Source organism: Procambarus clarkii, chromosome 76 (genome assembly GCF_040958095.1).
Source record: "Procambarus clarkii isolate CNS0578487 chromosome 76, FALCON_Pclarkii_2.0, whole genome shotgun sequence".
Classification (NCBI taxonomy): domain Eukaryota; kingdom Metazoa; phylum Arthropoda; class Malacostraca; order Decapoda; family Cambaridae; genus Procambarus; species Procambarus clarkii.
In genome coordinates this window covers 22,348,679-22,370,806 of record NC_091225.1, presented here as the reverse complement: position 1 = coordinate 22,370,806, position 22,128 = coordinate 22,348,679, and the positions used below count along the sequence as shown (strand labels likewise).

The 22,128-nt window shown below is 40.1% G+C and overlaps 1 protein-coding gene across 1 annotated transcript in view; it reads right to left on the bottom strand.

The window, feature by feature from the left end:
• The window catches only part of LOC123771441 (V-type proton ATPase catalytic subunit A), a 37,268-nt gene extending 15,538 nt beyond the window's left edge, over positions 1-21,730 (bottom strand). The window contains exons 1-3 of the mRNA XM_045763958.2: positions 21,606-21,730; positions 6,470-6,560; positions 6,160-6,272 (exon numbers count right to left, since the gene is read on the bottom strand). Coding sequence (XP_045619914.1) covers positions 6,160-6,272; positions 6,470-6,560; positions 21,606-21,608 — 207 coding nt within the window. The 5' untranslated portion in view covers positions 21,609-21,730. The remainder of the gene's footprint in view (positions 1-6,159; positions 6,273-6,469; positions 6,561-21,605) is intronic.
• Positions 21,731-22,128: the final 398 nt, after the last annotated feature.

Genomic DNA, 22,128 nt, shown 5'->3' with positions numbered 1-22,128 from the left:
CCTACTAACAACAGGGAAGGCCACAATCCTGGCAGATCACCTCCAAAAAGAGGGCACAGAACCCCTCTGCAGAAGAAACTGAGTGGCCAAAAGGTAACAGCAATCACAATCTCCTCTGTAAAAAGAAGAGGGAGGCAAACAAAAGGACTAAGGATATGATTGAATCCAATGACAGGTCCAGCATAACCTGCAAGACAGGCTAAGTATAAAAGCGCCACAGCCTCCCGAGGGAGGGAGCGAGCAGCTTCAACAGAGCTGCTGAAGTTGTAACCACATGCAGCAAAGCAGCCACACCAGGGACAGGCACCGGAACCACAAAGCCATCATAGAGCTTCTGAGAACAGCTCAATAACTACCCAGATGTGCAAAATGGCCACCAGGTGGGTCCAAGTTCTGTGATACTTCACAGTAAAGGCTCCACAGTGCATAGGTAGCTGAATATAGAGCTGCCACTTGCCCACTGGAACAAACAAGCAGTTCTAAGGTAATACAAAAGCAGCACTGCTCATGAACATCTGAAAGATGGAACTCGCTTTCTGCTACTCAAGTGCTCAGGTTCGACAGAAGCCTTGCCAAGTCTTCAAGGAAAGAAGATTGTCAGCAAACCAGAATGAATCGGGGACCTCTTCCCACAGCCAAAAAGCAGAAGCAAGGGCTTGATCCTGCAGGAGGAACCAAAAAATGTCCACTTATGTCAAAAGAGACAAAAGGTGGGACAATGGGAACTTCTAGATATAAGACATTTCCATGAAACCAAATGGCAGATGAAAGAACTATCCAGGGAAGGGGTGGATGGGAAGGGGTGGATGGGAAAGGGGGGTGGAAGTGGATGGGGGAGGGGTGGAAGTGGAGGGGGGAGGGGTGGAACAGGAGGAGGATGAGGGGGAAGCGGCCGACTACTCCTCTCACTTTGTGTGCCGTGTCCCATATAAAAAAAACAAATACAAAAGAATTTTCCATTTTGTGTATGTTATTTTCATGTTAGTATTGTGTGTTATTAATATCATCTTAACTCTTGTGGGTTGTGATGAAATCTGCCATTTTTGTGTATTTTAGTTTGTGTTTGATAGGGAATTAGGTATGCTTAGGGGTACCTTTTCGCCAAGCCCTGTGGCTGGGGGGACTGGTGCCCTCAAGCTACATAAAACACCCTATACAAATAAAGTTCTTCCCTGGAGCAAAATACCCTCATCAACAGATGGAAATTTAAGTCCTGGAGTGGTTAAATGCACTCTCAGACCCTCCATGAGCTTAGTGGCCAACTACCTCCAAAGCTGAACCCTGAGCTGACTCCAAAATCCTCAAGTGTTTCCGAGCCCGAACCAGGGGGATGGGAGGGGGGAACCAGACATTAGACAAACCACAGCAGCCAAGGAAGGAAAAAATGCAATTCTTACTGAAGATGGAATTCGCAAACCCCCTCCAACTCCGAGTCCCTAAACAGAATAGGAGCCAATGCCAGGGCATAAAATAGAACAATGTAGCAATCCATGAATACAGGAAAAATGAGCCTGAAAATTGGCAGCTATATGATAAGTCTTGAGGCAGGCTCAGATAATACAGACCCCAAGTTTTCAAGTAACTATGAAAGGCATTATCTTCCAGCTCTAAATCCACGTTGACCTGGATTATGAAGGTCAGTTCCCCCATAAAACTGAAGCTCTGACTCCTGCTCACTCTTTCAAAAACTGTGTGCATGATGTTAGTGCAACTGGTCTATAATCTTTTGCCAATGCTTTGCTCCCTCCCTTGTGTAGGGGAGCTATATCGGTTGAAGAAATTGCTTTTGTTATCTCCCCCCTGTATCTAAGCTTTTCTGTGGGGAGCTCCGTCAGCTTCCCGGAGCTATCCAGGCTGATATGGATATGTATAACTTTCTGGCATCAATCAATGTGCATGGAGTTCTTGCCTACCAGGGACCACGGCCAGAACCTGGCCCCTTCAGAGAGGCACGAGGAGCAATGGCCTATAAAAAAAAAAAAAAAAAAAAGTGGTTGGGAGCATTCTATGTCTGCCATTGAAGGGGTTTGGCACCCAGAAGGGTAGGCACCCCAAAACAAATCCCTATTCAGGTGAAACTATTGCTACCGAAAACCGAACAAGTGGACAGAACTCCCCAAACGAAAATTAGCAAACGAGCATGACGTCATCATATTGCAGTGCCGCTGTCTGTGCAACCCCCCTCCCCGGGAGGGGGAAGAGGGGAGCCCCAGACCCTCGCGCTGGCGATCCAACCACCAGTTCTTGGCTGATGTGATTCTGACAGGTCATGTGCCTCTGACTCCTGCTTTGGTTTCAATTTCTGTGCCTTGTGGCATGGTCTGTCTCTACAGGTGGTGTGTGAGCCAGGAGTAATATTCTACAGTACTCAGGCTGCATGCACCTAGAGTTTCCTTCCCTAGGTGCCCAGTAAGTACTGCCCTTATCTCTGCTGTTTTAAGTACATATGTCATATCTAGGCTCCATTTCCAAAACATGTTTAGGGCATGTGATGGTGTTTTGCACTTCTTGATGAATATAGAATTTTGGGAGTCTGGGCATGGTGCAGAGTGCAGGGCATGCTGTCTATTGCTAATTTAAAGTCCAGTGGGGCTAGGGTAACACCCGATACCTGTACAGTATATGGTTCAATGTTGGGGTTAGGGTAACATCCGATACCTGTACAGTATATAGTTCAATGTTGGCGTCACATTTATGAATTCATTTGGATCACTGATCTTCAATGTGTTCAGGGTTTCACTGAAAACAGAATCATACTGAAGCCTCCATATTTCACTCATTTCTTTCCTGTCATCTGCAACAGTTCCATCACTCATGTGCAAGGGCCCAATGCTAGATGTAGTTTTTGGTCTATATTTTGCATAGGAGAAAATTATTTTAGATTCCTCTCTATTTCACTTATTGCGTTCTGTCTTTTTGCCTTTCTTGGATTTTATATGATTCTTGCAGCTTGAGTGTGATCGTTTCCATTTCTCTGCATAGCCTTCATTGTTAGTGGCAGAGTGGAGGGCTCGAGATGTTCTGCGATTTTTTTTTTTCCACCTATAGGGGTAACACTGTTCTCATTCCAGTTTGCATATTTGTCTTTTTCCTTTGTGGTATGCGACTTCCTCATTTATAGTGTTACTGTGCCTGTTTTCTCGAAGCACTGGTTTAAGTTTGCATTATCTAGCTGTTCTTCCCAGCATATTTCTGCGATGTCTTGGTTTATTCAATCTTAGTTAATCAATTTCGTATTGAAATTGAATTTGCTAAATTCTCCTCTTGTATTTGAGACTGGCTGCACAGGTTTATTGTCCATGCATATCTGAACTTCAATTAGGATGTGATCTGAGTAACATGTATTGTATTTGTAATCATTATGTCCATAATCAGTTCATCAGTCAAAATATGATCTGGGTATTTTCTTTTCTAGTTGGTTCTATTTGCTGGTTGAAAGAAAATCTGTCACACCTGCAAGAGGTCATTTATGTGTGTGACTACATTTAGACTATTTCCTGGGATTCTCTCTAGTATAACAGTATTTGCCACAATTTTGTTTCTTAGATGCCTTAAATTGAAATCATCAAGCAGGATGATGTTTTGAGCAGGGTTTGAGAGCTTTTGTAAACAGCATTCTATTTTCATAAGTTGGTCTTTAAACTGCTGAGGATTTGCATCTGGTGATTTATATACAAGGACAATCTCCACATTTATTAGTTCTATTTTGATTATCAGCACTTCCACCATATCGTTTGTGGTGTTCAGCAGCACTGTGCAGACGAGTGTGTGTCTTTGATATACAGGCTGACCCCACCCTGTAGCCTGTGTTTCCTGTCACACCTGAAAAGATTGTACTGTAGTGGCCATGTGTCACTACCTGTTTGATACCTGCTTGATGGGGTTCTGGAAGTTCTTCTACTCCCCAAGCCTGACCTGAGGCCAGGCTTGACTTGTGAGAGTTTGGTCCACCAGGCTGTTGCTTGGAGCGGCACACAGGCCCACATACCCATCACAGCCCGGTTGGTCCGGCACTCCTTGAAGAAAACAATCTAGTTTTCTCTTGAAGATGTCTATAATAGCCCCCTAATGAGTGTTTCAGTTAAAGCTGCAAACATTGCATTTGCCTCATTTAAGAGGCCTGTTATAAAGAAAACTTTGTTTTGCATGTTTTAATACCTTGTATGATGACAAATAGCTAAAATGTTGTCCTATTTGTGGAAATGCTGGGTATTTTACTTGGTATTAATATCTGGTTCTCTTAAATGTGCCTCATTACTAAAAGAGACCCCTGGTAAATTACCCTGGTATGCATGGGTGCTGCTGTATTCATGATGGCATTCTTTGGATTTTATCCACTTGGTTCCTTTGAAATGAAAAGCTGAGCAGTCTCTTAAAGCATTACTTCTTGTTTAGTGAATTTTGACACAATTTCAGGTGGAAATATTTGCAAGAATCAAAGCAACATATATCTATATTTAGAATATTTCTGCAATCTGTATCACCTGCAAATATTGATATGTACATGCTCACTCCCTCTGCAAGGTCATTTACATATATTAAAAAGAGCAATGATCTTGCCACAGGAAGTGTTAGCCTGTAGTGTACACAAATGTTGCTCTCCATGTTCCTTCTCCCCAATGAGGTTCTCCTTTGTTTACCAGTCTATTTCCCCATGTCTAAAATCACCACATATAAGGATCTCTGGTTCTCCTTGCCACTGTGGAGAAGTGGCAAGGAGAAGCCACTTCTTTACCTTCTATACACTTGTCACCTTCTCTATTCACTTCAGGCATGTTTCATTGCATTGATCATCTTCCTCCCCCTTGACCTTTCTGTAGTTATTAGAGGATTGTATACAACACCTACCACTATATTATTCTCACTCTTATACCCTTGTATGAAATGCCTCCTGGTTGGTTACCTCTGGAATCTCCGTCTCCACAAAGCTCCAATGTTGTTGTTGTTTTATCAGTAGGGCTACTACCCCCCACCCCTCTATCCTTTCTTTCCATACCACCAAGTATCCTCTTGGAAGTACTCCATCCTTTATTATGATCATCAGTTTCCTCTCCACAACTGCAGTGATGTAAGGATGCCATTCTGCCACCTGTTCTTGCAGCTCTACCCCTTTATTCATAATTCCATCTGTATTTGTACATCAATTTTATACTTCTCATTTCTATTGGGGTTTTGACCTGTTTTCCACCAATCATGCTCTCCACTGTGGCTGTTTGTTTTCTTCTCAATGCCATTTTCATACCTATTAATAACTACAACTGAGGTGTGGGGTGTGTATCTGAGAAGGAGCCAGTCACACCTTGTATAAAACTGAAAGGATACTTATAGCCTGGAATTTTATTGTTTGAAGCATTTGTTTCAGTACATGGCAAACAAAATTAATTTAATACTTTGTATGAAAATACATGTGTACTTGTATTTATTTCTCATGGTAGAGCACACTTTTTCCTAGTTAGAAAACAAATAAACATGAGGAATGAAAAAAAATAAACTAACAATTATGCTTTTGTTGTACTGAACTGCATTTATTATGTCTTGGAAATGGATATTGGCTGGTTTTAGTTACTGTACTTCGATCACATTCTATTAGAAAATGAAGCTTTATTATTTTCTTTAGGCAAAATTTAGACCATTGGTAAAGATCAAGGTCAAAAAATGGCATTACAGTGAGGGTTGTATTACAAAAACTGTAGTACTGTCCCCCCCCCCCCCCCCCCCCGTCTTGGCTCTATAAAGTTATCTCCTGGGTGTCCCATTCCATTTTGTACCTTTAGTAGCATTATAATGATCTATTTTTAAACCAGAAGGTAGAGCAATAAATTCTGCACTTTAAAAAATCAGATACCTGATCAACCAGGCTGTGACTTGTATATCAGGCTGCGAGCCGCTGCAGTGAAGAGCCTGGAATACCAGACCACCAACCAGGAGGCCTAATTAGAGACCGGGCCACAGGGACGTTGATCCTCGGAATCAATGACAGGTATTATTATTATCATCATTAACAGGTATTCTTCCTGGTGCCTTGAGTTCCTCCTAGGGTGCTGCTGCCCACTTTGGGAATCGCTAAGTTAAGGGAAAGATTAAAATACTGTACTGCATACTGCAGATTGTTAAGAGGGCCATTTTTAATGAATAAACAACAAAAATTGAATAACATGCCTGGATGGTGGCCATGTCTCCCTCCAGCCTGATGATTTCTCCGACTAGTTCCTGGTGACCCACACGCACCAACTCGTACATAGCAGACCCACTCATCTGCTTGGCTGTCACCACTGAAAGAAAATATAAAAAATTACTGCATTTATCCATTTGAACACAAATTAGTGAAACTGGTTAAAGAATATTAGAAATACTGTACTATATTGACCAAAATATAATAAATGAATATTTACTTTCCACACACTTGAGAAAAATTACAGTAGCTTACATAATAAATTTTGCCAAAACATCATGGAGACTTCAAACTCACCTGGACCAGAGACTCCCCACACACTTCCAAGTAAACTCTCAGATGCATCCTGCAATTTGGGCAGTTTTGATGCCCGAACCATTGCACCCGCCTGAGGAAAAAAGTTACGTTAAAAGAAATATGACAAGAGAATCACCATACCATACACATTGTAAATGTCACGCAACATGAAGAAAACAGAGTACTATTTTCCAAATACAGTGGAACCTCGATTTACGAATGCCCCCAGGTTACAAATTTTTTGGTATATGAAGTCAATTTCCTCCTAAAATTAGACTCTGCATACGAAGTTTGCCTCGGAATATGAGTGTTTGTCGATACATGTATGGGTCGAGTGCATGGGTTCTGCTGGACGTGGGGCGAGGCACACTCAGTTTACCATTGTATCCCACCTAGTGACGAAAACGCTTGAATTCTTGTGAAGAATTTTATTGTTTTTCTGCTTTTTTGGTTTCTGAATATAAAAGACTTTTATATATCACACCATGGGTCCCAAGAAAGTCAGTGGTAAAGGTCAACCTGAGAAAATAGTTGTGAGGATGAAGACAGGAAAAACCACGAGATCATTCGTAAATATGAAAATGGCATGAGGATGGTTGTTGATCGAGCTAGGCAGTACAACAAACCTATTTCAACGATATGCATCTTAATTGCTAAGAAAAAGGACATTATGAGTTCTAAAGTGGCAAAAGACGTAACAATCACCAAACAAAGAACACACATGCTGCAACGACATGCCACTAAGTGGCTCCCAGAACTGAAGGTCAAGAGCTACGAGGAGAGGTTAGAGGCATTAAATATGCAAAAACTAGAAGATAGAAGAAAAAGAGGCGATATGATCACTACGTTCAAAATAGTAACAGGAATCGATAAAATTGATAGGGAAGAATTCCTGAGACCCGGAACTTCAAGAACAAGAGGTCATAGATTTAAACTAACGAAACAAAGCTTGCCGGAGAAATGTACGAAAATTCACTTTTGTAAATAGAATGGTAGACAGTTGGAACAAGTTAAGTGAGAAGGTGGTGGAGGCCAAAACCGTCAGTAATTTCAAAGCGTTATATGACAAAGAGTGCTGGGAAGACGGGACACCACGAGCGTAGCTCTCATCCTGTAACTACACTTAGGTAATTACACTTAGGTAATTACACACACACACACTTGAGGATGTTGAAAAGTTATCATCACTAATTTGGACAAACGACGTCAAGCAGTTAGCAGGTGATAGCATTTCAGAGGCCATCATTTGTGAAAAAATATGGCCATTGCACAAAGATCTTGTAAAGAAATCCTCCTGGAACGAGTGATGCAGATATGAAAGCATTTAAGCAGGGGGATTGTTTGAGAAATTTAGAAAACGAAGTAGTATTCATAGTGTTGTGAGGCACGGAGAGGCTGCCAAGCTCAGACAAACATCAAGACCATACACCAACAAGAGTCCTCAGTAAAGGTAAGGTATAGTAAAAAATATTAGTAGTATTCAGTATAAAATAGTATTTTTTAAGTTATTATTTTTGGGTGTGTGAAACGAATTCAATTTACATTATTTCCTATTGGAAAATTTATTTCAGTTTACACATTTTCAGAGTATGAACCGTCTCTTAGATTGGATTAAATTCGTAAACCAAGATGCCACTGTATTAGGATCAAAGTAGATCCTTAATAAGAAACCAATACTCCTAGCCAATGAAAATGGTATGCTTCTGCCTCTGACACTGCCATTAAATTCAATAGTTTCTTCTCATCCATTGGCACATCCCTTGCAAATGATATCCCATCCTCCCAAACTAATGTCAAGGACTACTTTACAGGAAACTATCTAGTCTCTGTACCTAACTCCCACTAATCCATCTAGTTGTTAATGAGATAATTCTTTCTCTTAAAACAAAGTCAAGTGCCCTTGTTGAGATACCAACTCTAATGTACAAAAAAAAGCCTCTAGATTTTTAGCTCAGGCCATTGTATTGCTCTATAACAAATCACTAACGCCAAACCTTTCCGGATATTCTAAAAAAAAAAAAAAAGCAAGAGTAACTCCAGTCCATAAAAGTGATGATCTCACAGATGTCAACAATTTCAAAGTAATATAAATTCTGCCAACCTTGTCTAAAATATTTGAAAAGCTAATCTAAAAGCAACTTTACTCTTATCTAGCTAAACACAATATACTTAGCTCTTGCCAATGTGACCGATTTCAGACCCCAAAAAACCAACGTTGTATGTAAATGGAACACCATTTTCTGAGTGAACCCCAGAGGCTACTTGAGCTATAGGACTGATATGGGCTATTAGTCTGGGGCTTCAGTTAATGGAGTCCTGCCTACCAGGGACCAGAGCTGGAACCCGGCCCCCCTCAGAGAGGCATGGGAAGCAATGGCTTAAGGAGAACCCCCCCCCCCACCTTGTATTTGGGGGTTATTCCATGTCTGCCATCGACCGAGGTTAGGCATCCAGAAAGGTTAGTATATCATAACAAACCCCACATGGAAAAAATTGTAAAAACCCAAGACCAAACAGAGAAATAGAACTCCCCAAAAGAAAATGGAAACCAGCAAACAAGCAATTGACATTCACCGCCACCGTGCAGCTTGTCCACACAGCCCTTCCCTCCCCTGAAGGGGTAGGGAAAGCCCCAGACTCACGCGCTGGCCCCTCACCTTAGTTCGGAAGCTAAACATAAAAAACGAAACCACCTGACCAGAGGGCGGAAGGGTGCCAGGGAGACACCGGGGCTTACCCAGAAAACGGCGTTTCATAACATTCAATGCTGGTTTCATCTCAAGGTACATGTAGCCTCAAGATATCCTCTAAAGTGTACTCTACATATATAAAACCGAACTGTAATGCCAATCCTGACCTTCAATGCTTTCAAGAAGGTTGCAGCAACCCATGGGCACCAAACTAGAAACAAATACAGTATATATTTGATATTCGAAGAGTGCGACTTTACCAAACTAGAAATCCTCTGTAAATTAAACTCTGCAAATCAAGAGTCCCAAAATGTGGAATGATTTTCCCAGTCATGCCAAAGACTGTCCCTCTCTCAACCAGCTTAAGAGAAAAACTATGCACTACCTATTCGACTTCATGTAACCTAAATTACCTCCTAAATGTCAACCTGTCTTGTTATTTTGAAACAATATTGATTATTGACCAACTTGTATAACTGCTGATATCTGCAATGTATAAGCGTAACATTAAAATTACTTCTGCTGTTCTGATGCAATTTCTGCTGTTCCATCCAATATGTAATTACAGTACAGTACAGTATTGTAATTTTTTTGTCCCCCTACTGTATTTCAGTTCAAATGTTTCTTTTGATCTCAATTACAGTAGTTTTTGTCTTAGTATTTTGTGTGTTTCTCCAACTTCTTGCCTGAAATGCTATGCGTATTAGTGGATTTAGGAATAGTATATACTAGCTTTATCTAGAAATTCAACATTCTGTTTATAACTCATTTTGTATGTACTGTATGTATTTTTACCTGAATAAACATTATTGTTATAAATTATTATACTGTACCTCCACATTTTATAAGGGACAAAGTGTGCAACAATTATACGTACTGGTATGTAATACAAAAGATTTAAGAATCTTCAGTAGCTGCAGTAGTAGGAACGTCAGGCTATTTTGTAAAAATGAGTAGGGAAGTGTATACAATCATGCTAAACTTGGAGACTTTCCTTGAATAATGAGACTTTAGGAACAGGATAAAGTCACCGCTTTCAAAAGGTGGTCCATCTCTACACATTGAAAAACCTAATGCACATGCACCAGTGAATAGACGAAAGCTATGACGAATTCAACACAGAAACATGAAAGGTGCTATTAAAATTATGTTAGAATAACACTAATAATTTTTCCATGGGTCAGGTTCTAACGAAATTTAAAGAGTTAATTTTTCATTCAATTTAAGGGGTTAATTTTGTATAATATATTCTCTTCTAAAGTAGCTGTCTACTTCTAAAACTGTTCGATGACACTTGGATGGACACCAAGAAAAGTGCATTGTAATGTAAGCATGGAGACCTCATTTTCAGGACATAGCTGCTCTGGAGAAGGTGCAAGGGAGGGCAACCAAAGCAATTACAGAGCCAAGTCATCTCGTATCAGGAATGCTCAAAGGCCACAGGGCTATCAACACTGCAAACCAGGCATGAGAGGGTGGATCTCATTGAAACTTAAAATACTGAACAAGTTAGACGATGTTGATCTGGATATTTTCTTCAGGTCAGATGTACCACAAACAAGGAACAACAGTTACAAGCTCAACAAGCCACAAAGTACGACTGAGAACAGATGCTTTTTCACCCTCAGGGTTATTAACCCATGGAACCGCCTACCTGCTAGAGCCGTAACTGCCAAAAGTGTGTCGAGTTTTATAATATACTTAGAAAAGATCACAAAGGCAAGTGGGGAGAACCTTCAACAAGCCACCAGCTTCCTGTCCTCGTCGAAGCCACTAGGAATAGAGGCCTAAAAACAGGTAAATCAGGTAAGTAAAAGATAAGGTACTGTATCAATATTAGCCCTATGGCCCATTTCTGGATACAAGTATCATGTAGGTACAGTACTGTAGTGTGAACTCACTTGAATGAACTATATTGGGCAAGGCCAATTCGTTGCAAAAGTTATTTCATTCAATCCACCAAACCCCAGGTGACACTATCCCGTCCCCCCATAAACACTTAGTACAAATCTATCATAACCCACCTTTCTCCAACACTAAACAATACATCGATACCAAAATTCCTGTATTGTGCATTCTATATTTTGAACATGGTATGTGATAGAACAAGCATCGATGAACAATTCCATATCAAATTACAACGGACAATTATTCATGGGTGCACACATTATGTAATGACTAAGATTTGAACACAGGCTTAGCCAGTCTCAATATATACTGTATATTCACAAAAAAATTAAGCATTCTTCATTTTGACTACATAGGATAGAGCAATCATTGGCAAACAATTGGTATCAAAATTATATACTGTACATACGATCATTATCAAATCCAAAATTGTAAGATGATTAAGAGCTTCCTCACCAAACTGTAGTGAGAGACTACCTCCCTTAGTCTTGTAGCTTTGCCATACTGGAGACTACAGCACAGACTACAGTACCTCTGACTTGTCGGCGGGCACCGAGTTTTCCTTCCCACAGCTCATTGTAAGCCTTAACCTACTCGCTTTCCATAGAACAAGACTCATTAACCAGTTCACAAGCAAGTCCTCAATCACAACTGTACTACTATGTAAACACTAGCAAAAGTTAAGGACCAGTGCCGAAGCTTCCTACCATGTTCGAGGCTCAAAAATCTGGCAAATATCAGTTGCATGGCTGCTCTGCCTGTGGATATTCCATGTATAGAATCAATTTCAGAGTTTTTTATAGCAAAATGTTTCCTCTTTCATTTCATGCCATGTATTGAAAAAGCCTAATATAATTTTTTAGGTTCATATATAACATCAATAACTTTGAGGATTGTTGGCTCTATATGAAGATATAGTACTGTAATATAAAAAAAAGTTGATAAGATAAAGAAAAGGCTCAACAAGCTTATCAAAGTTCAGTGACATATTAAGCACTTACCTGCCAAGTCCAAGACCAAATAAGGCATTCAAATTATGGTTGATTTGGTTGACCAAATTATACTAATTTTGGAACAATGCATTTGGTTGCTACACAAGTTGCTGCTGTTCTCATGAGCAGGAACTATATACAGTTCTCTATGTACAGTCAAATTAACAAGTCATATTGGTGCAAGGGAAACGTGAGAATTCTCAATCCATGGTGGATAGCGCGCAGGACTCGTGATTCAGTGGCGCGGATTCGATTCCCGCACGAGGCAGAAACAAATGGGCAAAGTTTCTTTCACCCTGAATGCCCCTGTTACCTAGCAGTAAATAGGTACCTGGGTGTTAGTCAGCTGTCACGGGCTGCTTCCTGGGGGTGGAGGCCTGGTCGAGGACCGGGCCGCGGGGACACTAAAGCCCCGAAATCATCTCAAGATAACCTCAAGATAACCCCAGAATGACCTGAAGGCTTATACAGTACATCTAAAAAACTTTGTCCTCACACACATGGGGTTCACAGTTTGACTCTGAGCCCAGATGAATAAAAAGACTTCACTCTCAAAACCCTCCTCAGCATCAGAGACCGTCAAAAAGAACACATTGCTAACTGCTAGTTTGCACAATAGACTACTACCCCCTCAGCACGTGCCAGAACTTACAACTACAGGGTGGCTAGGTTCTGCCCACTTTGCATTTTGCCCACAGAGAATACAGATAAAGTTTGGACAAAGAGGGAGGGAACCGGAGCAAACAACTTGCCTTCCTCAAAATAAAGGCTAGGACTGAACTTTGAAACCACTACTCTATCATGAGAGAACAAAGAGAGAAGCACTTCAAAGAACTAGAATACAAAATCTTGCCACAAGAGAAATCAAGGGCTAGGAACAATAGTATCCACAACTAGCCATACTATCAAGCCAAACAAATTGCAGGCCTGCCTTCAACCAAAAAAAAAAAAACACCACCTTTCACCCAGTAAAGGTCAGAGAAAATGCACTCTAAAATGCAAAAAAATAGAAACTGTACACATAGCTAAACCTCAACTCACACATGGCCAAACCAGAGTTCAGATGGAACTAACTCAACATTTCAGAGGGAAAACATGCACCACCAAGCCCAGTTAAAGAAATTTGACCACAAGCCCTACCAAGTGAAAACTCAGCCTCAAGACCAAAAGTTAGCTACCAGGGGTCAGATTCACGAAGCAGTTACGCAAGTACTTACGAACCCGTACATCTTTTCTCAATCTTTGGAGGCTTTGTTTACAATTATTAAACAGTTAATGAGCTCCAAAGTACCAGGAGGCTGTTTATAACAACAACAAATGATTTTGGAGTTTTCATGCTTGTAAACTGTTTAATAAATGTAACCAAAGGCATCAAAGATTGAGGAAAGATGTACACGTTTGTATACTTGCGTAACTGTAATTACAAGTAACTGTAATTGCCTCTGTAATTACAAGACTGTAACTGCTTCGTGATTCTGGCCCCTGATACATTTGCTATGCAGTACTGAGCACAGATCACCTCTGGACTTTGTGAATGTCTCTCATCATTCCACTCCTGGTGAATTGGAAATTTGACCACAAGCCTAGGCAAGAACAGTCAAGTCAGACACCAGACAATGCCAAGCCATACTGAGCACAGGCCAGTTGTGAACTTCTGTTGAAAACCAAAGTTGAAAACCTCTCAAAACACAATGAAACGCAGAGTAGGAATAGACAAATCAGACAGAAGGCCCACTTCCCTCTGATAACTCGCTCCACACATAGCAGCTAATAGCCTATTATACCAAAGTTATTTCTTTAACCAAGGAGAGCAAAATAGCCCCATTGTCTGTGGGATAGGAAATTCACTCTGATCTTCCTTTGAGCAGATAACCAGGTGCTTGAGAAGGCATTACAGGCTATGATGCCATATCAACAAACACACAATGCTATGTCACTCGTTAAATGCTACCTGATGAAGAGCACTAGGCTTCACACCCAAATCAGTGGACTCTACCCATCATATTAAAACTATCTCTAAAACTGTAACTGCATTACTCCAGTGTATCGCTGGGAAAAATCACCTGTGAAAGAAGAAAACAGTCTGCACAATTTTTGTTAGCACACCATGGATGATAAACCTAAAACCACAGCTGTGATCAGGAAATACACTAAGCACAAGAAGAGATAAATAAGACATCAAATATAACACAGCAAATATTAAACAGAAAAACCAGCCACTAGGCAAAATAAAGACCATCTCGGGACACAGCAGCCAGGCAACAGGACACCAGGCTAGAGAGTAATGGGTTGGGAGGCACCAGACCCATGGTGGACTAATGCTGTCATCTGCTGCCACAAAGAGAAAAGCACCCAAGGTGGGTTTTTGGCTTGTTAATTGTTGTGTGTTGTATTAGCTATTTGTTCATGTTAAATGTTCTTCCTAAGTGTTCTGAATTATTGTGACATTCTTCCAGTCCTTTTTCTTTTCTTTTTTCTTTTTTGAGTTTTTGCCTCAATGTGTGATGTTTCTAACACCCTCAGTACTCACCTAGTTGTGCTTGCGGGATTGAGCTCTGGCTATTTGGTCCCGCCTCTCAACTGTCAATCAACTGGTGTACAGATTCCTGAGCCTACTGGACTATCATATCTACATTTGAAACTGTGTATGGAGTCAGCCTCCACCACATCACTACCTAATGCATTCCATTTACTAACTACTCTGACACTGAAAAAGTTCTTTCTAACGCTAATGTGGCTCATTTGGGTACTCAGTTTCCACCTGTGTACCCCTTGTTGGCATCTACCCCCCCCCCTCATGTTAAACAATTTATCTAACCTCACTCAGTGCCCTTCACTCTCTGTAGGGACAGGATTCTGGTACCTATCATAACTTTGTACAAATTTTAACAATTCATAAGTTATTGTGAATAAAAGACAGTGGAATCTTAGTACTCAAACTTAATTGACTCCAAGAAGGCCATTCAAGTGCCGATCTGTTCATGTACCAAATAATTATTTCCCATTAGGAATAATGTAATTTGTAATGATCCATTCCAGACCATAAAAAATATACAGACAATAAATAGATGAAATAAATGCAAATTTATTTTCACTTTTCCTATACTTAGGAGAGGTGATGGTGCATGTGGAAGGTGGTGAGGAAGAGGAGAGATGTTATTGTTTGGCAGGGGAGTCTCTTACCATAGAAACATCTGGTAAATGTGCTTCTGGGCATCTTTTTCCTTTGTCTTTTTCTATTTCCCTCTTGAGACTCACTGGATGCTTTTCTTACAAGAAAGCTGCCCAATGATATTTGATTGTGCCTGAATTTTAAAATGTTCCTAAAGTGAGAGACGGCTCTTACTTACACACGCACTTAAAACAGCAGAGATTGCACCACTTCACAAAGAGAGTTAGTAAAGCCAAAGTAAAAAAATTATAGACCAATAGCTCTAACACTGTACATCATAAAAGTCTTCAAAAGTGCTAAGATGATCACAAAACACATAGAATCAGTCTACATAACCCTGTACAAAGGGTTCAGAACAGAGCACTCCTGCCTCTCACAAGGGCTAGACCAATATTATATGGCCCTAGATGCCATGGAAGACAAAACACTGCTGTAATATACTGTACAAAATTTCACAAAAGCCTTTGACAAATGTGACCATGGTGTTATTGCACAAAATGCACACAAAATGAATTTCTGGCAAAGTAGGGAGATGGATCTTTGACTTCCTAATAAATAGGACCCAGAGTGTAATAGTCAACAAAGTAAAAGCTGAATCATCCACCATGATAATCTCAGCTCCTCAAGGTACTGTTTGCTCAGTGCCTTCTCCTCATCCTCATGTCAGACATGGACAAGGATACGAACTATAGGACTGTATCAGCCTTTCCAGATGACACTAGAATTTTCATGAGAGCAGGACAACACAGAGGACACAGCAAACCCCCAATCATATACACTTTTCGGTGAGGGATAATGTTATTTGTGTCCTAAACTCAATACTGTATCCGCAGTTTAGGGGATGACGCTAAAGCCATCAGAAATTAGAATATTTGTAAAAATTCCATTTATTGTCCAATTATTATGGGACGTGTTTTAAAACGTACGCCAACGTCTTCCCACTCTGTATAAGCCACGTGGCATCATGACACTGACACGTAGCCACCCACCCACTGACCATCAGATGTGAGGCAGCCACTCTTCCCTTCTTCACGTGGAAATGAAGAATCATCAGATATAATTATTTACTTTTTTATACATTTGACATTGTGGTACAAACACTTATGAAGGAGGCAAGATAAAAACTAGTGAAATAGTGTAACAAATAGTGCCGGGAATGAATAGCGACTATAAACAAGGACGAAAAGCTTTTTTCACATGATGTACTTTATCTTATGGTATTGGTAATGTTGTTTTATTTGACCTTATATGCAATATATTCCTTTAGAGTATTCTACTGCGAACAATTTGATACCAAATGAATGAAGTAGCATGAAAACTGAGGTGAGAAAACTTGAAAGAGTATAAGCATTGGGATGTGGTTGTGAGTTCATGGGAAACGCTTGGCCTACCTTGTGGTGCACTACGGACAGCTTGCTGGGCCAGGCCAAGTGTTAATCTAATCTTCCAATGGGCCACAGAAAATAACATATTAAATGAGGGCAATTTCTAATTTCAGTGCTATGGAAAAAACGAACACAACAAAGCAGAACCACGTATAAAATGGTCAAACCCCACAATTGAAAGAAAAAGCAATGTAAAATATTTAGGAGTAATCATGTCAGAAGACCTTACTTTTAAAGACCACAACAAAGTTGCTGTCACAGTTGCAAGGAAAACAACAGGTTTTCATAACATGAACCTTCTAAAATAAGAGATGCCGCACCAATGATGATATTTTTTTAAGACATTAGTGCTGACCTGGAGAGCAGTGCAACAACCCTTTACTGCTAGAATCCACTCAATAAAACATCTAAATTATTGGGACACCCTAAAAAATTTAAATCTGTACAGTATTCCCTGGAGTGCACGTGGAAGAGATACATAATAATCTACACTTGGAAAATATTAGGAGGACTGGTTCCAAATCAGCACACAGAAATACAACCATATTGATACCAGAAGGTATGGCAGGATATGCAAAATAGCCCCACTGAAAAGCAGAGGTGCAACAGGCACGGTGAGAGAGAACTTGATCAACATCAAAGGCCCAAGACTTTTCAACACTTCCCCCCACACATACAGGGCATAACTGGCCAACCTCTAGCAGTGTTCAAAAGAACTCAACAAGTACCTTCAAAGGATACCTGATCAACCACGCTGTGACTAATGTTAGATTGCAAACAACTGCATCACACAGCTGGTGGATTGGACTGGCAACCAGGCAGTCTAGTCTGACACCAGGACATTAATTCCTGGAATCTTCAACAAGTAGTCAACAGGTAGGTAGCATTGTCATTCAACAGGTTTACCTGAATTTACCTGAGGGACACTAACACACTAGTGGCCTTCGACGAGGACAGGAAACCGGAGGCTTAACAATGATCTCCACCATTTACCCTGATGATTTTTCCAGCTGGATTTTAAAATGTAAAAGTTTTGGGTTTTATAGCTTTGATGGGTAGGCGATTCCATAGGTTTATAACCCCTGTGGGAAAAAAAGCATCACCTGATTTCAGTCCTACATTGTGGCATGTTGAGCCTGAAAAGAGTTACTCCTTTGCGTTACACCTGACCTTTTAAAGAAATTGTCTACTGTATCAACATTCTCCAAATTAGTCAGAATTTTAAAAGTTTTGATAAGATCTGCCCTATTATGCATGGTTTGCAGTGTTGTTAGACTTGAGGCCCTCAGCTGTTCTTGGTGCTCGAGTCGACTTGGTTCTGAAATTTTTGTCACCCTATGTTGGGAGCCGGCCGGCCGAGCGGACAGCACACTGGACACGTGATCCTGTGGTCCTGGGTTCGATCCCAGGCGCCAGCGAGAAACGATGGGCAGAGTTTCTTTCACCCTATGCCCCTGTTACCTAGCAGTAAATAGGTACCTAGGAGTTAGTCAGCTGTCATGGGCTGCTTCCTGGGGGTGGAGGCCTGGTCAAGGACTGGGCTGCAGGGACACTAACGCCCCGAAAACAACTCAAGATAACCTCAAGATAAGATGTTGAACTTTCTCCAAAGCAGTCATGCCCAGCCCATTATGGACATGTTATTGTTATAATCAACCAGCATTTAATCAATCAGCTTTGTTATAATTGTTATAATCAACCAGCATGTTTTGTTATAATCAACCAGCATTTATAACATGGGTTGCCACAGCTGTCAGGGTGATATTTTTCAAGAAAACTTTGCACTTTCCCAATTTTACACATTTCTTTTATTAGAAAACTAGATTTAGGCATCCCAAACTCGGTAGCAACACAGACATGCGGACATCACTTTCATATTTTACTTCAAGTTTTTTTTCATCTGTTGTGGCTCTAACTAATTTTCTTTTCATCTGGCTTTTATCACTAGCTTTCTTAGGCGCCATGATAACTTATTTACACTAAGAATATAAAAAATATACAGTAACACCTCAGCTTATGAATGCCCCTATTTACGAACTTTACGGGATACGAGCCCAATTTCTTCAGAAAATTTGAATCGGGTTACGAGCCCAATTTCTACAGAAAATTCAAATCGTGTTACGAGCTTTGCCTCGGGAAAACAAAGTTTGTTGATACGCGTATGGCTGACCTAGCACCTGGTGGCATGGCGATTGCTCCTTGCTTTACCAGTGCCTCCCACCTAGTGACAATCGCGCCTGAATTCTTTGTAAAGAATCACAGTTTTTTGGATTTTAGGGTATTTGACCATAAAAGTTATTATATATCTCGCCATGGGTCCCAAGAAAGTCAGTGGTAAGATTTAAGCCAAGAAAACATGTGTGAGAATGACCATAGAGAAAAAAAAAAAAAAAAAGAGATAATTAGTAAACATGAAAATGATACACGGGTTGTGGTATCCTCTTTTCCCCCTCCTCACCAGTCTTCCATACTCCAACAAGAGTCATCAGTAAAGGTAAGTAATAACTTATACATACTTCAGTACTATAGATTTGGGTAAATTAGGTATAAAATTTACTTTAAAGGTAATTTTTTGGGAAGTCTGGAATGGATTAATTCAATTTACATTATTTCTGATGGGGAAATTCACTTTCATTTACAAATATTCAGCTTACGAGCCGTCTCTGGGAACAGATTAAATTCGTAACCTGAGGTACCACTGTATAAGAAAAAGTTACAGATAAATTTAGTATTGTGAACTGAATGACGCTACTGGAAAACCGACTCGTCTGTACCTGTATTGTTATGTATACGTCTGAGTGACAAGCAAATAGTTGACTATTGAGTACAAACAAAATAATTGAGTGCCAAATTGTTCAAGTTTGGAGCCGTTCGAGTATTGAGGTTCCTCTGTACAGTACAGTTGAACAAATCCACAAAGGCCATGACAAGGATTCGAACCTGCGTCCAACAGCATCCCAGATGCTGCCTTTTGTGATTTGTGTGTGCAATACAGTACAGTATTTGGTTTTGAGGATGGGTTGTGAACAATCCTTCAAAACCACTATTAAACAGCAAAAATTTTTTTAATAAAACCACTTTTGGTTTAACTTTTAACTAGTTACAAACTTCATAGTCTTTGCCCATTACACCCAGGCTTGACTTAGCTTAAGACAGCTAAAACTCTCAGATATAACTCGTGCATAAAACCTCTAAACCAATTGTCTAGAATCTGGCCAATATAACAACCCATAGCAAAATGGTAAACCATATCCATTGGTAATGTTGAAAAAGACCCACAACGAAGCATAGAACAAATGACTGTTGATTCAAACTAAAATTACACAATTAATAGTGTATACGTAGCAGATATACTGTGTACATCAGAATATCTGCTATTATGTAGCAGATATTCTGTGTATATCAGAATATGTATGTGTATAGATATACATATTCTGTAGCAGCACACAAAGTTTAAATAAATTTTAAGGGTACCCAATTCAGTACTATTCTGAAAACAAGCATACGCTCCTCTCAGATCAGGTGATTACACATTGACACGACTATAAACTCTGATTAACGAAGCTGAGAATGATAATCAGAATATTTTATACAATTTTATGTAATGTAGATTATTCTTGGCAAAATTTACATTTGAAGTGCAAACCAGTATCAATCTGCCAAGATTATCAGACTTTACAAAAATCAAATTACAGCATTTCATTTTAGTACACAAATGTGACCCCACTGAGAAACTTCTACTAGAGCTATTGTAACTTTTGTTCAATTGTAATAATTAAAAGCATAATTATTTTGTAAAGGTCTGGCCAATTTCACCAGCTTGAGGCACAAGGGACACTCCAAACATGTAAAATATATCTTGCTGCTACCTGTTCTAAATAAAAATGGGAAGTAAGAAATGCCTGTGAAAAGTTGAAGTTTAAATTAACATTGAATAAATTTATTTTACAGTACTTTGAATTTTAAGCGGTTAGCTTGGGCAGTGTTCATTTTTCCTGAAATCAGGTTAAATGATAAACCTGCTCTTAACTCTTGGCTATGCTTTTCTAGAGTAGGCATGTTTGGGTACGATGAGCTTTAATGGTGAGGGTTAGATAAAGAGGTTAAATAAATGAATGATAAGGGTTAGATAAACAGGTTAGAAGAGCAGCTATCTTGAGATTATCTTGAGATGATTTCGGGGCTTAGCATCCCTGCGGCCCGGTCCTCGACCAGGCCTCCTATTTGTTACACCTCCCCAGGAAGCAGCCCACAGTAGCTGTAACTCTCAGATACCTATTTATTGCTAGTTGAACAGGAGCATCAGGGGTGAAAGAAACTCTGCCCATTTGTTTCCGCTAGGGATCGAACCAGGAACCTTAGGATTATGAATTCCTGAGCACTGTCCACTCAGCCGTCAAGCCCCCCTGTTGTCGCGTAGCACCTTACGATGACACTCGGCGCCACTCTTTCCGAGTCCCTTGCCTCCCTTGCCACATCCAGTCGTGGCGGTGAAGTTGTGTGATGTAAATCAAAAATCTTCCTCACTACACTATTATAATTCAGAAGAGACAGTACCTGCCTGAATACATAAATCATAACACTGGCACCAACACGCCACCATCACACCAACTTTCGACCACATAAACTTTACCCCCATTTAGAGCAAAAATGTAAATAATTATTTAGTTAAGCCAACATGAAATTGTACTCAAAACATTTCTGTTGATGCAGAGTAGAACACCAACCCTGAACGAGATCATTGTTCATCACCACACGTTCTTAACTTAACCTAACTTAATATGGTACTTATGGTACTTAATCTTACCATAGCTGGCTAATCTTTCATTAAGTTATTAACTTTTCTTTGAGCATCTCAGCCCAGTCCTTGGGGGGGCTGATCTGGGCTTGCGCACTCAACTCACGACTCATTCACCTGCCTTTCATCAACATTTTTGCCACCAGCTCTGTACAAAATGGGCTTTGCTGTGAGGGTTTGAAATACATTACCATTTTGAGAGATGTATAAGGAGTTTATCGGCGGTAATAGAGCAACACTGAAGACGACGTCTGCTACTCTTCGATCTCGCCGACCAGCTGTCTTGTGACAGGAGCTCGATTCCTCGCTCCATGTACACAAACCTCCAATACCTTTCTCAGACCTGTTTTAAATAATTTGTGTGCTATAATAAGCTTCTACAACAAAATGATGAGTTTTTAAACTATATTTGCATTTAAATAATATGTAGTAAATGATTTAGATAGAGATATGACGTCATTGATACAGCGTGACGTCATGGTATCACATGATGTGATAAAAGAGCATCGCGAGGACTACCTCCCTTGAATTTAAAAACATTACTATTTAAGATAAATTAATTTATGTTTGTCTTTAAATACTTTAAACGACATCGTATAAAGAATAAGATGAAGTTCGGTAACAATTGTCAGATATGAGCGGGCCAATCCCCATCTTGAATTAGTAGATTTACTACAAACTAAGAGTAGATGAAACTCACTCCCTAATGAATAC